This window comes from Oxyura jamaicensis, chromosome 26 (genome assembly GCF_011077185.1).
Source record: "Oxyura jamaicensis isolate SHBP4307 breed ruddy duck chromosome 26, BPBGC_Ojam_1.0, whole genome shotgun sequence".
NCBI lineage: Eukaryota > Metazoa > Chordata > Aves > Anseriformes > Anatidae > Oxyura > Oxyura jamaicensis.
Genome location: NC_048918.1, coordinates 5,514,324 through 5,528,282, shown reverse-complemented (window position 1 = coordinate 5,528,282; position 13,959 = coordinate 5,514,324). Strand labels below are relative to the sequence as shown.

Genomic DNA, 13,959 nt, shown 5'->3' with positions numbered 1-13,959 from the left:
GTGTCAAGGAAAAATCCTTCCACAGACCTCTCTGTGCAATTTTATTTCTTGTTTTAATTGTCTGGTTCAGTCCTTTTCTCCTCTTTGTGTTTGCTCAGGCAGAGCGAGGGGAACAGAGATTTAGCTCAGAGTCTCTTGTTCAGCTTAATTATAGAGTGAAAGCTCTCAAATGAGGAACTGCTCTCCCACCCCTTCTCCTCCTCCTCCAGCCGTGAGGTATCCAGAAACAACCTAGCAGCCACTTTGGGCAACGAATGCCCTAAAAGTGGTCCAGGAATAGCATCCAGGAGGTGGGGGGGCTTGGCCGGGGCGCGCCGTGGGCACGGCTCTGTGCTGCGCTGGGGTGCCGTGAGCAGGCAGCACCACATCCCTCCCTGCTTGGCCCTGTGAACCTAAATGCACTCCTCAAAAAAGTGAAGCTCTCCTTGCGTGATGCCTTCATGGCATTTTAGGCCAGTTGCTCTTGAGAAGATTTTTCTTGCTTCTCAGAAGCCTGCTAGCAACCTGAAGTAATTGCATTTGCCTTGGGTTGAATTCCTTTTGCAGCTTCTAAAAATAAACCCTTGATTTCTTCTATTTTCCGTAGAACAGTCTGCACTGAAAGCAGCAACCAGTGAAAAAAATATTAAAGGAAGCGGGAAATCCAACAGACGCAAAGCGAGAAAGCAGCAGCACAGCCCAAATCCTATTAGGAACGTGCCACTCAGCACAACAGCAGCATGCCAATTAGCATTTTCCGGGGGAAAACACACAGTTTGCACAGGCAGGGCGCAGTGCGGCCATGGATGGGTGCGTGATGCTGAGCAGGGAGCTCGGGTGGTGCAGGGCTGTGGGCAGGGGCTGTGGGCATGGGGCTGTGCCCAGAGGCTCCAGGAGGGCAGCGGAGGGGCCAGGAGGAGCCCCCAGGAGCTTTTCCCTGCTGCCCATGGGCAGCAGCTCCACTGCCAGCTGCTCTGACTCATCCCTGCGTGCCTCAGGCGCTGCCTCGCGCTTATTCAATTATTGCCTCAGTCCTGCCCCCGCGCTGGGAAGCTAATCTCATGCCGAATGCTTCTCGGTCAAGCCCTAAATGCGATTGTTTCGGAGGGAGAGGGCCAAAGCCGCCTGTGCTCTGCTCACCAGAAATGGCAACGTGTCGGGTGCAGAACAAAGGGCAGCACCCTGTGCCCGGACCCACAACAGCCAGTGTGAGAGCTGCAGAGGGACAGTCCACGCCGTGCCCTTGTTTCTCCAGGTGCGGGCTCCCAGCCTGAGCCAGCTGCAAACCCATGGCTGGGAGCTGCCAGGCTCGCTTGTCCTCGCCGTGCATCAGGGCCTTAATGGCTTTTTATGCCAGACCCAAAACGATGCATTTAGAGCAGAAAACTTCACTCCGAGGCCAGTAAAACATGTATTATCGTTTGCTCAATTACAACGTCTGATACCCTGACAGGACAAATAAATATCTCCCTGCAGTAGAGTCCTGCAGAAAAGGGATGTCTTCTGTTGTTTCCATTGAAATTCATGGAAATTCATGGGACTTCAGAAAACAAGAGGCTTCTGTTTGCCTTTGGTTTATTTTTGCAGATTTCTGGTACTTTGGCACTAGACAATACTGAGAGTCATTTGACCAAGGTGCACATTACTGGAGAGAAACCCGTGGGCACGCACGCGCTGCCTTTCCTGTGTTGAAGAAGGATGCTCCTGTTCCGTCTGTGTTTGCAGGGCACTCAGGGCTGATTGCATCTCAGATTTAGCTGTCGCTTTGTCAAAGTCCAGAGCCTTTGCCCTTTGCTCCACATATCCGTGATTATGCCGTGTCTTTTACTGTTCCTGCAGATTAACTGTGACTGGTATGCGAGATGGCCAATATCGGGTCTCCCTCATTTCAAACATCATTTATCATAAAGGATTATCCCACAGGGGCTCCTGTGCAGTCATATTTAATAACGTATAGTGCTTCAAACCAAATGACTTCTGCTGTGAATTTAAGCCACACTGACACAGCAGCTTGACACTGCTTATTTCCAAAGCTAAACGAAAACCTGTAGTAGGGTACTGAGTATCTGTGGCCCTGAAAATGTAACATCCACACACTGGCTGTGGGGAAGGTGGAGTGAAGGTATAGCCCATCTGAAGTTAATTTGTCTGATGATTTGTAACAACCCGGCTAGCAAAGGGCAGCAGAGCCACAGCGCTGCTTGCTTTCACTCAGCTCCACCATCCTTCACTCCAAATGGATTACAAGAAACCTGATTTATATGTAAAACACTTGGGGAAAGAAGCGGAATGACTGTCAGCTTCGTTCTGAGAGGAGCTTGGATCGAGGTGCCTGTTGCTCTCTTTGTGGCCATCCTGAGCGACACCCCTGAGCGACACTTTTTGGGTTCCCGGGCTGCAAAGCAGGGAGGGCATCGCAGAACTGAATCCAGGAAGCTCCATCGGCACCCTGTGAACAGTGCTGGGCCCTGGCAGCACCGGGTGCCCATCCCCTGGTGCCAGGGCGCAGGGTGGCTGTGAAGACCACCCCAGGAGCTCATTTGAAAAGGCTTCCCCAGCCCACTCCTTGGCACAGGAACGCTGGAAACGCCTTTCTGAGCCAGGGCTCAGCTCAAGGCAGTGCTTTGATGGGGAGTGGGCTAGAGGCTGCCTGGGGCTGCCCACTCAGCCCCATAATGCTCGCAGTGTGCTGGGCTGCAGAGCCGCGCTCGGCCCTGTGAATTTGTCCTTTGTGGCTCAGCCTCCAGCCGCAGCCCCGGCGAGCAGCTGCCGGCTGCGGTCCTGCTGCTGCCCTGCTCTGTGCGGGAGCTCAGCCAGTGCCAGGAGCATCCCCCTGCAGCACAACGGGCTCCTTATTCCCTTCCTCCCCCCGCCATTGGGGCTTTTGGCCTTACACATCCTCACCACACAAAGAAAACGCTGCCAGTGTGTGAATTCAGCATTGAGCCAGGGGCTGCCAGGGCCAAGGCAGTGGGATGGACACCTCGGGCTCACGCACGGGGCTGTAACTCCAGCTCTGAAACCTTTGACAAATCATTTACTCTTCCTCTACTCAATCTGAAGCATGGCTAATTGGCCCTTGCATGGCCTCTAATTAAGGCAGTTTCTGATGCTGCCTCCAGGCTCTGCCCCAGGCAGCTCCTGGTCCCACTCACAGCAGCCATGGCTCTGGAAGGGGAGCTGGTTTTGCAGGTGATCGTGGTGTGAAACCATCACAAACCGCTGCCTGCTGAACTCCTCCACTGGTAGCTAACTCAAATGCAAAGTCTGGGAAACCCCAAAGGCACCAAACTCAGCTGAGTGCTGCTTTTACTGTTGGGTCGTCATCTCTCCTCGGGTCTCAGTAAACTTCCCCGTAACAGGCCTCAGGACCAGTTTGTTTCAGCTTCTCTCAGGTCCGTTGGTCTCTGCAAGTGGTAGCGGGCTCTTCTGGAGAACGTGAGACAGGTGATGGTGGAAGGGCTGCCCCACACGGGCGTTCAGGAAGAGGGCAGCCATTGGCAGTCAGGGGGATGCTGTGCTGAGCACAGGGCCCGTCACGGCTGGGTGAGGCCAGCAGAGCTCCCCAGTCCCTCAGCTCGCCAGCTGCGACGCGCGTGCAGGCCCAGCCCCGAGGTCCTCCTGAAGCAGCTGTGACAGCCCAAGGCGAGCAGCATGGGAAAACACTGAAAACAGGCAGTGTGTGCCCCAGGAGACCCCAGAGAAGCCCACGTGTGTGTTCAAGACCATCCCAGAGCACGTTTTCCCACGACTTGCCCCTGAGCGTGCACAAATCCCCGTGAGATTGCCCAGCTGCTTCCCCAGCTGTTTGAGGATGCTGACCCGAGCACCAAGGCCACGTGAGGTGGAGGAAGCTGCTGGTTCCAACACCCCATGAAACCTCACAGGGACGTCACCAGGATGAGAAGGACCAAACTTCCTTTAGCATCCCCTGAGAAATGCGGCTGTAAGGAGTCGCAGAAGCCCAGGGCTCCTGGAGATTTTGTGCTGTAGTTCTGTGGTGCTGCCCGAGGGCCTCCAAAGCAGCTCCTCTCCCTCATCCCGCACAGGGGCTCCGGAGAGCTCTTCGCACCTTGGGGCTCTCTCCATGGTACAGGACGGGCGACTGCACGGCAGCTGAAAGCCTTCGCCCTGCTCTGGGTCCTGGGGCAGATAAAAGAAAAGCCCAGCTAGTCGCTGAATGGCAACCGGCCCATAGCAGAAATGAATTTTGCTTCTCCGGTGTCCAGCCCTGGCAAAACAGATAAAACAGTCGTTAGTTTGGGTGACTTTTGCAAAGGTCAGCTCTGAAGCTCATGTTAATGAGGCATCTCACACTGCTGCCGGGTGCGCTCCACAGCAGTGGGCACATCTGTGCAGCTCAGGGGCTCGGAGCAGGGCACGGCAGCAGCCCAGATCCCTGCAGGCACCGCGACCTAGCATCGCCTGCCCAGCTCCCTCCTTGGCCCTGTCTTTGGATCCAGCTCAAACCCGGAGATTTCAGCTCCCCAGCACGCGGGGCTCACAGTGCCAGGGAGCTGCCATCCGATCCAGCCACCGTGAGGTGGGAAACGAGTTTCAGAGTAACCTTTGGAAACACAGAAACGAAGATGATAAACACAGGCCAGAGGGAGCTGAAAGCACGGCGCCTTTGTACAACAGGCAGCAGTGGGGTGGTTTGTGCACGGCTCAGCTCGAAGCCCGGGCGCTGGACGAGGCCGGGGCTCGGGGCCTGTGCCGGGCCGGTATGTCAACGCGCTGCCTCCCTTGGCTCTGTCGGGTGGTGCCAAAACCAGAAAGGCGCAAGGCCCCTTGCAGAAGATTTTAATTCTCGTCCTTCTTCAGGGCGCCCCCGAGCCCCCGGAGCCCCCCCGAGCCCCGGCGGCTGCAGCCGGGCACGGGCCGAGGCCGCCCCCTGGCGGGCAACGAGCGGAGCCGCCCGGCCCCGGCCCCAGACCCCCGGCACCGAGAAAAGGCGGAGGAAGGAGAGGGGCGAGGGGAACACAGCCCGCGGTGTGGTCACAGCCCCGGGGGAACGCAGCCCTGCCCGTGCAGCCTGGGCTGCTCCGAGTTTTACAAACAAAGCACTTGGCATTTACACGAGGTGAACCAACTTATCGCGCTGTATCTAGAATATTAAGGTTAGGTTTCCATTTTTCATAGAAGAGACATCTAGCAATCAAGACGTACATTAAAATTACTTTATTACTAAAATATTTTTACATTTAGTAAAGATAACCAACCTGCAAATACCATGCTTCTGCTCCTCCTGAAAAAGGAAGCGCAGCGGTAGGTTGAAGACAATCAGCTATGTAACTAAGTTTGTCCTAGCAACTTGTAAGTAGGCAGATGTTTTCACATTATTGTCATCCACATATTCTCATCCAGTCTTGTTTGGGCTGCATTTAGAAACTGGGATCTCTGTATAATTCAACAGCTGCATCAGTAACAGTTTTAGAAAAACACATTTATAGAAATTTCTCACCCCTGGTTTCCAATAAAACTATACAACTCCAGGAACAAATGTTCACCAGCTATTACATCTTGATTTCCCATTTAAACAATCAGGACAGAGTCCGTCCTGAGTTTTCTCCACTGTGAAGATACATTTCTCTTCTCACTTACTCAGAAGTGAAGCAGGAGCAAATCCTCCAACACTGAGGGAATTTCAGCAGCATCAAACTGAAGATGTGATTTGGGTCCAGTGGGTCCCAAAGGCAGTTCTTTTACTTGCATATGCACAGGAGGATCGAGGCTGAGCACCCAGAGGTCTCTTCATACCCTGCTCTTTTAAACTTGATGAAACCAACAGGTATTTAAAAACAAACCGAACATGTCAAAATGGAAAAAGAAAAACAACCCTTCATCTGACTGCAGATCAGGTAACGTTAGCCAGATTTTACCTAAAAGTGCAAAGCAGCTGTTTGCTTTGTTGAAATAGTATTTAGTCAGAACCAACATTCAACTCCCCAGTTTCGTCTCGAGATGCTGACCGTATGTAACATCCCCCGTGGGCTCCTGCCCGGCAGGACGACGCTGCTAAAGTAAGGATTCTACTGGTGAAGTACACAGCTGTGTGAAACTGAAGATTACAGTGAAGCCAGACTTTGATACAGTTTTAAACCAAATTTGTATATATAAAAATAATTGTACAGAGGAAATATTTTCAGCAGAATACAATCTTTAAATATTCAAAAGAACATACAAAGCTAATTAAAAGTAGCCTTCTGTACTTTAGTGTGTAATATGATTAAGTACATCCAACAAGGAGGGTGCGTGAAGACATCGCATTGGCGTAACGACATACTGTTGGTATCTGTTGCAACAATGATCTACCAGAATGGAAAAAGAATTCACAAAACATTGATAAAAACCAAAGTCTGGAAACCATAACAAAAACACAGAAACAAAATGAAAATGTACTAAAATTTAATCATTCATAAAAGCTGTAATTTAATCTGTGACAGTAAAACACAAGAAGCAATATTAGAGTTGGTTTAGTATATTATATATTTTTGCTTTTAAAGCCATAGAAATCAGTTATCCCAGTTTTTTCCTATAAAAGACCCATTTTTCCAAAGCATTATGCACAAACATTTTTAATTAGAATATAATGGCAGAATGAAAATAATGATATTCTGTAACCTTTAAATATAAAATGAAGTCAATGACTCAAAAAGTTATTTGTTGCTGTGAGTTCAAAGGGAAATTTTAGATAATATATATCTATAGTTATAGATATAATATATAATGGCGGAACATTTTTAGTGCTTGATGGGGAGAAATTATGGTAAAAGGGTCAATATGAAATTTTAATTATAGTAGCAATATCTAACATTTGAAATGCATCCATGCTCCTTTGTATAATCATACACTAGAGTCAATTATACTTATTTTCACATCTGTTAACTGCTATTGCAAAGGAGAAATACTATTATTGTCTTAAATTTCCAAGAGATATACACAGAGCAATTTGTTTTTCCAGGGACTGTGTGCAAACCATTTTAAGATCTAAATTCTTCTCATGGTACATAAAAACAGGAGAAGCTTCTTCAGATATGTTGCTAATTTCCATAAGGTTTTGACGTCGGGAATGCTGGCACTTTCCATTTAGGCAACAGTTCTTCATTCCTGCAATCTAGAAAAAGTGAAAAACAAGGTGATGGTGGGAACGTTTCTCATCCTACTGACGAACAACCTCAGACAAAGGCCTGAGAGCTTCCCCAGACAACTACCTGTACATGTCTGTAAAAACACGCAGATTTCAGCAGGAAGAGGTTATCTTCCTCGCTGTGCTTTGCTCCTTCTGTCCTTTGAACTCTCAGATAGGGAGAGAGAAAAGCCTTTGCAAAGCAGAACTGTTTCAGAAACAAGTTCTTGTTTTGTCACGAGCACAGCAGCACCGACAGAGAGCTGCTTCCCCTTCCTGCTGTCCTAACAACGGTGCCTTACGAGGCAGGTAGCCTCTGCTCCAGGCTGCATCCGGCTCAAGTGGGTGTTGAATTCAGCAAGGGCGGAACAATTTAGGGGAGGGCAATATCACCTGTTATCTCTCTGAGATGCTGCCCAAGTATAACGAGTTGGAGACCTCCCCGAGCTCTGTTCCAGCTATAACAAGGAGGCAATCAGTTAGGAAGAGATTTATAAACACCAGGGGAGACATTGCGGAGTATTTCAATCATCTGGAGCAGCTCTGGGGGCACAGGTAGAAGCAGCGAGCGTTACAGGAACCCCATCAGCAACTGACTGAACAGAAGGACTCCAGTTGAGCCGCCGGCAGCTGCCGAGCCCTTCAGCGCCGCAGTGAGGCCGAGCAGGTGCCATCAGCGCAGCTCAGCTCAACACAGCTCAGCTCAGCTCAGAACAGCCCAGCACAGCTCAGCACAGCTCAGCCAGCCTGGCAGACAGTGCGTCCCCATGGCTGGGGATGCCTGGCTCCAAGAAGCCATCCTGGCTGACGCCGCACTAGCTAAATTCAGATATATCGCCCCAGGAACAGGAAAAGCCACTTGAGATACACTCTTCAATTTCTTTTCCTCAAACCATTGTTTCCCCACAGGACTAAGCCATTATTTTACGACATTCAGAGCTCAGGATAAGAGACTCAATCAATAAATAAAGCACAAATCATCAGCAGCCAGGTTAACTGCATAGCTCCACTTGCCCTGCTCAATCACAGCTAGGCTAAAGAAACATCTGCTCACAGCGCGCCCTTCAGGTCTGGCAGAAAGGCAGTTATCCACTAATTACAGGAATTCATCCTTGAAATTCTTCCTACCTAGCCAAAAGTTTAAATGCTGCAGGATAAGGGCACTTGTGCTGCTCTGCCAGCTGCCATACCTAAGAGAACAGCTTTTGGTGGGTCACAGCAATGACTGGAGGCTGGCAGCATGGGCATTTGTGGGACATCGACAGCTGACACAGCGAATTAACCCGCCTCAACCCAACCTGCAGGGCTGGCCCGGGCTGCAATTCTGCCCTGCTGCGTTTCCAGCCAAATGCTCTTTGCACAGCCGACACCTAAGATGATTTGTTTGCTTTCTGATCACTTCCTGCTTCCCAGTGCTGAGCAGGACTACCTCCCCTGCACACCTCTGTCTCGGCACCGCCACGCAGCACACGTGTGCTAAGATGCTGGTAGTTCCTGTCCAAAACCTACAGAAATGCTGCTTGCTTTCAGGAGTGCAACAGAACAGCTGTAAGCACACAGAGTACCCTGCCAAGATACACAGGAAGATTATTTATAGCATATGTCCAACCTTGTTTTTAGTTGTTTTTTTCCCCCCTGGTGGTCAGCTTTTCATTTTTCTGCTGTTTAAATCCATGTCCCACCCAAACCAACTTGCAATTGTCCTTGTATCAGCTAGGGCTGAGACAGCAGCTGCGACAACACTGCTAGTTACCCGAACACCACTGGACTTCAGTTGAAGGATAAAAAGGAAGCAAAACTGGCCCAGGATGCCTCCAACTATGGTGTCACAAGACAGAGTGAGACCTTAGAAGAGCAAGAAGGCAACACCTCACCCATCTCCATCAGTTCCTGCCCTAATTGGCGCATTCATCGACCCAAGCAAAAGGAGAAAGGGAGCAAGGCAGGTATTTCTCTGCCAAGTCAGTCAGTGGAATTGGTTTTCAAAGTCCAACAAATGCAGCAGAGTGGGAAGGAATTATGTATTTTGGAGCAGCTCAGGGTCAGATTACCTGGGCTGCAGGTACAGTTCAGACACCTCTTACCTGGCTCAGAGCTGCTGCACGATGGGAGTCTAAAGCAGCAGACATGATTTCTTTTTAGGCTTCTTCTTTTCCACTGGTGTTTTTCTATTTATCTGTCTGACCAGGTCATAAAAGATCTGAAAATGAAAAACACAAACTGAGTATCAAAACAATAAAACATTATGCAAGTGTCAAAAAATTAGGCACACTGGCGAAATGACAGATACTCTTTCCTGGTGGCTGCAGTCTTACAAATTCAATCAATCTGCTTGCATTTACCTAAACATGTTTCTCAAGCAGCTGCTTATGAAACAAGAGAGCACAGAGCTCACATCAGCATGCAGAACATCAGGGAGCTGTAAGCTCCTGTGCTGTAACATACAGGTTTCCCCCTTCAGGTTATGTATGACCAAAGGCTTCAGAAGAGTAAGGCAATGAATCCCTTGCTTTGGACACCTGGAAGAAAACTGGGAAACGATAAAAGCTTTGGGGTTTTGTTTTTAAAAGGACAGGCATAATATCCTAAAGGATATTATCCTAGTTCTCCTCTTTGCCATACAGGTCAGAGCTGTTGTTCACTCACTTCTGATCTAATTTGCCTTTGTCCTTGATCTGATCTTTTGAATTTATTAATACAATCAGCAAGGAAAAACAAACCGTCTGCCCTGTACTCAGATTTTCCAGAAGAGGATGACTACAGGGGCCTCTTTCAGCTTCAGAAATTTCTTGTGAACGCTTTTGTTGTGAGTTGTTTTCCCAGTAATAACCCATTTATAGCAAAATGAGCTTTGCAAAGATGCTTGGAGCTGGGTCATGGTACTGAGCAGAAATATTTAGACCTCCAGAAAGCTCCACCCTTCTCCTTGTTTACTTTTTTCCTTCCCAGAGTGGCTGATTGCTCACAAACTCTTGTTGATTTGAAGGAAATTCAGCAGACAAAGAAATAGGTTATAACAAATTTCAGCTACTGGAAATCTAAGTTTTTCTGGCTATTACATACATGAAAGCACTCGTGCCTGGTTAAATAGTTCCAAACAAAATGAACATACAGTGCCTTTGTCAGGCTCTGATGTAAAATATTTTAACAGCATCTGATAGTTGCTCAGGCACCCCCTTCACTAAGCTTATTGTTGCAGCTTTCTGTCAGCCCCAGGCAAAAGCAGCAGTTCGGACTCTTCACCAGACACAACCAAGATGTTAAAAACCATACAGATGACATACAAATAAAAGGTTTCTGCAGGAGAAACCAATTCTCCTTATTCTCTGCTGATGCAAACCACCTTTCAATATTTAAGCCTTTATAAACAAGAGCCAAGATAATTCAAAAGTGATTATGATGTGCTGAAGGAGCCTGAATCTGTGAAGGCTCCAACCATCTCTCTCTGGCAGATGAGGTTCTGGACTGCTTTGGGTAGACCCCTAATTCCTCCCTGCTTCCCAGGGCTAGGATAGTGAAAAATATCCCTTTGAAAAATCTGAAGTTCTGTCATTTAAGTGTTCTTACTGACAGTGAGTACAGAAGTGAAGTCTGCAGCAAGGTTCCAGGAACGCCACTATCCCTAGGAGAAGTCAGTGCACTGCAAGAGCATCACTCAGGTCACCAGAAAGAAATCTGAAGCACTGCTCCTGAGGTCGACTCATACCTGTGTTAAAAACTTCCTATCTGTATGAAAGGCTTAACTTTCAGCAACTGCAAGCAGAAACTTATCAGCCTTTAGCCTAGACTTTAACAAAGTTGGAAACTCCAAATGTAGCTTTACAAAAACAAAACCAAAGAGAAATGTAAACTCTTCCCCACTCCATGAGCCAGCAGAACAAATAACCAGCACAGCAAGTTGCTTGATTCATCGTGTTCCTTCTTGATTTCCTTAGTTTTTAGGCTTTTCATAACCAGACAATATGAACTAACAGAAACACAGAAAAATAAGATCACAATAAAAAGAGAAACTAATCTTCCAGATAATAATTTTCCTGGCTATGATCAAGCCTGACTGCAGGTGTATTTGTCCCACCCCAGTTCTTTGGAGAACTTTAAAGCACCTCTGGCTACTGAGAGGTCAGTCTCTGTGGAAATACAAATAATACAGGATTTGGTATACTCCGGGGTAACTGTTTGATGACTGAGACACTCATTTCTTTGTTAGCTGTCACAGCTTTACTACAGCTCAGAGACACACACAAAGCCCTGTCTGACAGGAGCCTGGCTCAGCGAGCTATATTTACCAGGCAGGATTAGCGAGCACCGCAGCCAGGCTAATCCCAAGCACTGCAGCCTGGAGCTCCCGTTGCTCTCCACCCGACGGATGAAGTGCTGGGCATGTCACGCTGGCTGCCAAGAGAGCTCTGGGTCTAGTCCAAAATCCTTCTGCTTCTCCTTATCACGGTCTCCTAAATGGTCCCAGTTATCTCCTGGCACCAAACCAGCCCTGCTCAATGGGGTCACCTTAGCGTTTGTGACTAGAAAACCGGCCTCTGTCACTGTCAGATAACTCACAGCACAGAACAAAACCTTGCTGCCAGATGGCAAGCAGTGCCACACCACCTCAGCCAGCAGTGACATGCACACCGACTTCCAATGGTGTTTCTCATTTAAACATGGGAATGGCGACACAAACAGATGTTTGGGCATGGTCTCAGTAAATTAGTGGCTTACCAGAGGAGGACTGTGATGGGATGTCTGCTTGAGCAGCCTGATGTAGCAGGAATGTGAAAAGCAAATACTTTCAAAACCAACAACCAACACTAAGCAACACGACAAGTAATACAATGGGGCATAATCCAAGTTCTGAATAGCAGCAGTTGGCTGTCTTAATAACATGTTTCCAGATAAAGCTTTACCTGAGGTAAGAGTCATCCAGTTAACTGGGCTTACTGGTGACCCTCTACTACCCATGCCCTCTAACATGGACCACAGAAAGCATTTGCCTGGGGATGTCACCCACCCCTTAATTAAAAAAGGAGCAGATTTCTTTAAAACAAATAAAAACAAACAGGAACTAAATAGATTTGTCTTAGCCATTCTTAGACTGACACCTCAGAACTATCCTAAATCTGCCTGATAAAGGAGTGTAAGAAGGACTTCCTGCTGGTCTAATGCAGTATTCATGTTAATGTAACAAAGGCAAGGAACAGCTGACACTCACCTCATTAACATTGATTTTAGACTTTGCTGACGATTCTAGAAAGGCACAGTTACACCACTGTCTCGCTAAGTTTTGACCCTGTTCTTTGCCGACTACACGTTCTTCCTCCAGGTCACATTTATTGCCAACCAGAATCATTGGAACCTGGAGAGAAAGGGAGCAAAACCAAGAGATATCAGCAAATTAACATACAACGCATACTGCCCGAGTGATGCAATAGCTCGCAAAGGCACATGAGGGGGAGGAAAACAAAACAAACAAAACAACACAGCCATGTTTAAAAAAAAAAAAAAATCAGAAGTTCAGCAGAGCTCACCAGCTAGGCTGGATTTTAATACGTTTTCCAGTAAAGATTTGTTTTCCAGTATTTACATCCAACACCATTCTATCATCAAAAGCATAATTTACTAAAGTGTATTTCAGGACATTTATGTGACATGAAGCTGAATTGCCCACCAGCTTAACCTCTTTTAGACAACAGGACATATAGCCCGTGTTTTAAGAAATACATTATGTGTTTCTGACCTCTCTTGTCAATCTGATGTCATGGCAGCAACAAGTGGAAGCACCTTAGAAGATTGCTGCCCTGGACACGGAGTAAGGAGAGGTTCTGTGCGGTTAAGCGTTCCCACAGCCCCGTGCACGTGACCATCTGCCTTTCTCATCACAATACAGTATCGTACTACTGACATGCTTTACATACAGAGACGAGGATGTTCGCTACAAAAGGCACAAACACTGAGATCAATATTAACTAGTTCAGAATAATTGCAGTTTCCAGCTGTTTTTTTAATAATTAAAAAAAATATTTAAATAATAAATAATGTAAATAAATTAATAATTTTTAATAATTGCAGTTTTCAACAACCACTCAACAGCTCAGCTCCCGAAAGGACATCGCTTCCAATAAGTAACCTCACGCTGTATCAGAATAAACATTTGGTGCATGTTCAAAATATTCGTCCTACGCCCATGACGCAAATACAGGCACATCATCTGTTCGAGATGAATGAAATGAATGATGAAAGGGGATCTACCCTTCTCCTTCAGCTGCCGGCTTTCTGAAGCATCTGGGTGAGTCAGCGTCCCACTCCTTCAGAAGGACAGTGCCTTGGGGAAGCTGCATTCCTTGTGACATTCCCTACAGAAAATACTACTAAGGCATCTTGGAAATAATGCCCTGAGATACACACTTTCAGAAGGCTTTCTCTGTGTGAGAAACAAAGTTGTGTTTTCGCAGTAGAGAATTATTTTTCTTTATTCCAAGGTAGTTGTGTAGTCATAAGGAGAAATGCTAAGAAGATAAGTGGACAGTAGAAGGCCTCACTGCTCCAAAATAAGGTAGAAGCTTGAGAAAAACAGGATGAGCAGTGTGAGGGCAGTAAAACAAAGATCACGAGTTCTCAAAACATAAGAAAGGAGAAATTAAAGGGTTGAAAAAAAAGAAAAATTGTACATATATGGTATAGAGGAGCGCTGAGTAGCTTGTGAACCTGTAGTACTCAGCCAATGAGGAAACAGGGGAGGTGATCAGGCATCAGGTAATCAGGAATAAAAGGTTATGATTTGTTTACTAAAATGTGCTCCTGATTGACAGGATGCCCGCCATTGCAATAGCAAATAAAATAAGCTTCACAGAAGATCC

At 47.3% G+C, this 13,959-nt stretch overlaps 1 protein-coding gene across 1 annotated transcript in view; it reads right to left on the bottom strand.

The window, feature by feature from the left end:
* Positions 1-5,145: 5,145 nt before the first annotated feature.
* Positions 5,146-13,959, bottom strand: part of RAP1A (RAP1A, member of RAS oncogene family) — a 45,694-nt gene continuing 36,880 nt past the window's right edge. The window contains exons 7-9 of the mRNA XM_035347066.1: positions 12,315-12,458; positions 9,193-9,308; positions 5,146-7,096 (exon numbers count right to left, since the gene is read on the bottom strand). Coding sequence (XP_035202957.1) covers positions 9,222-9,308; positions 12,315-12,458 — 231 coding nt within the window. The 3' untranslated portion in view covers positions 5,146-7,096; positions 9,193-9,221. The remainder of the gene's footprint in view (positions 7,097-9,192; positions 9,309-12,314; positions 12,459-13,959) is intronic.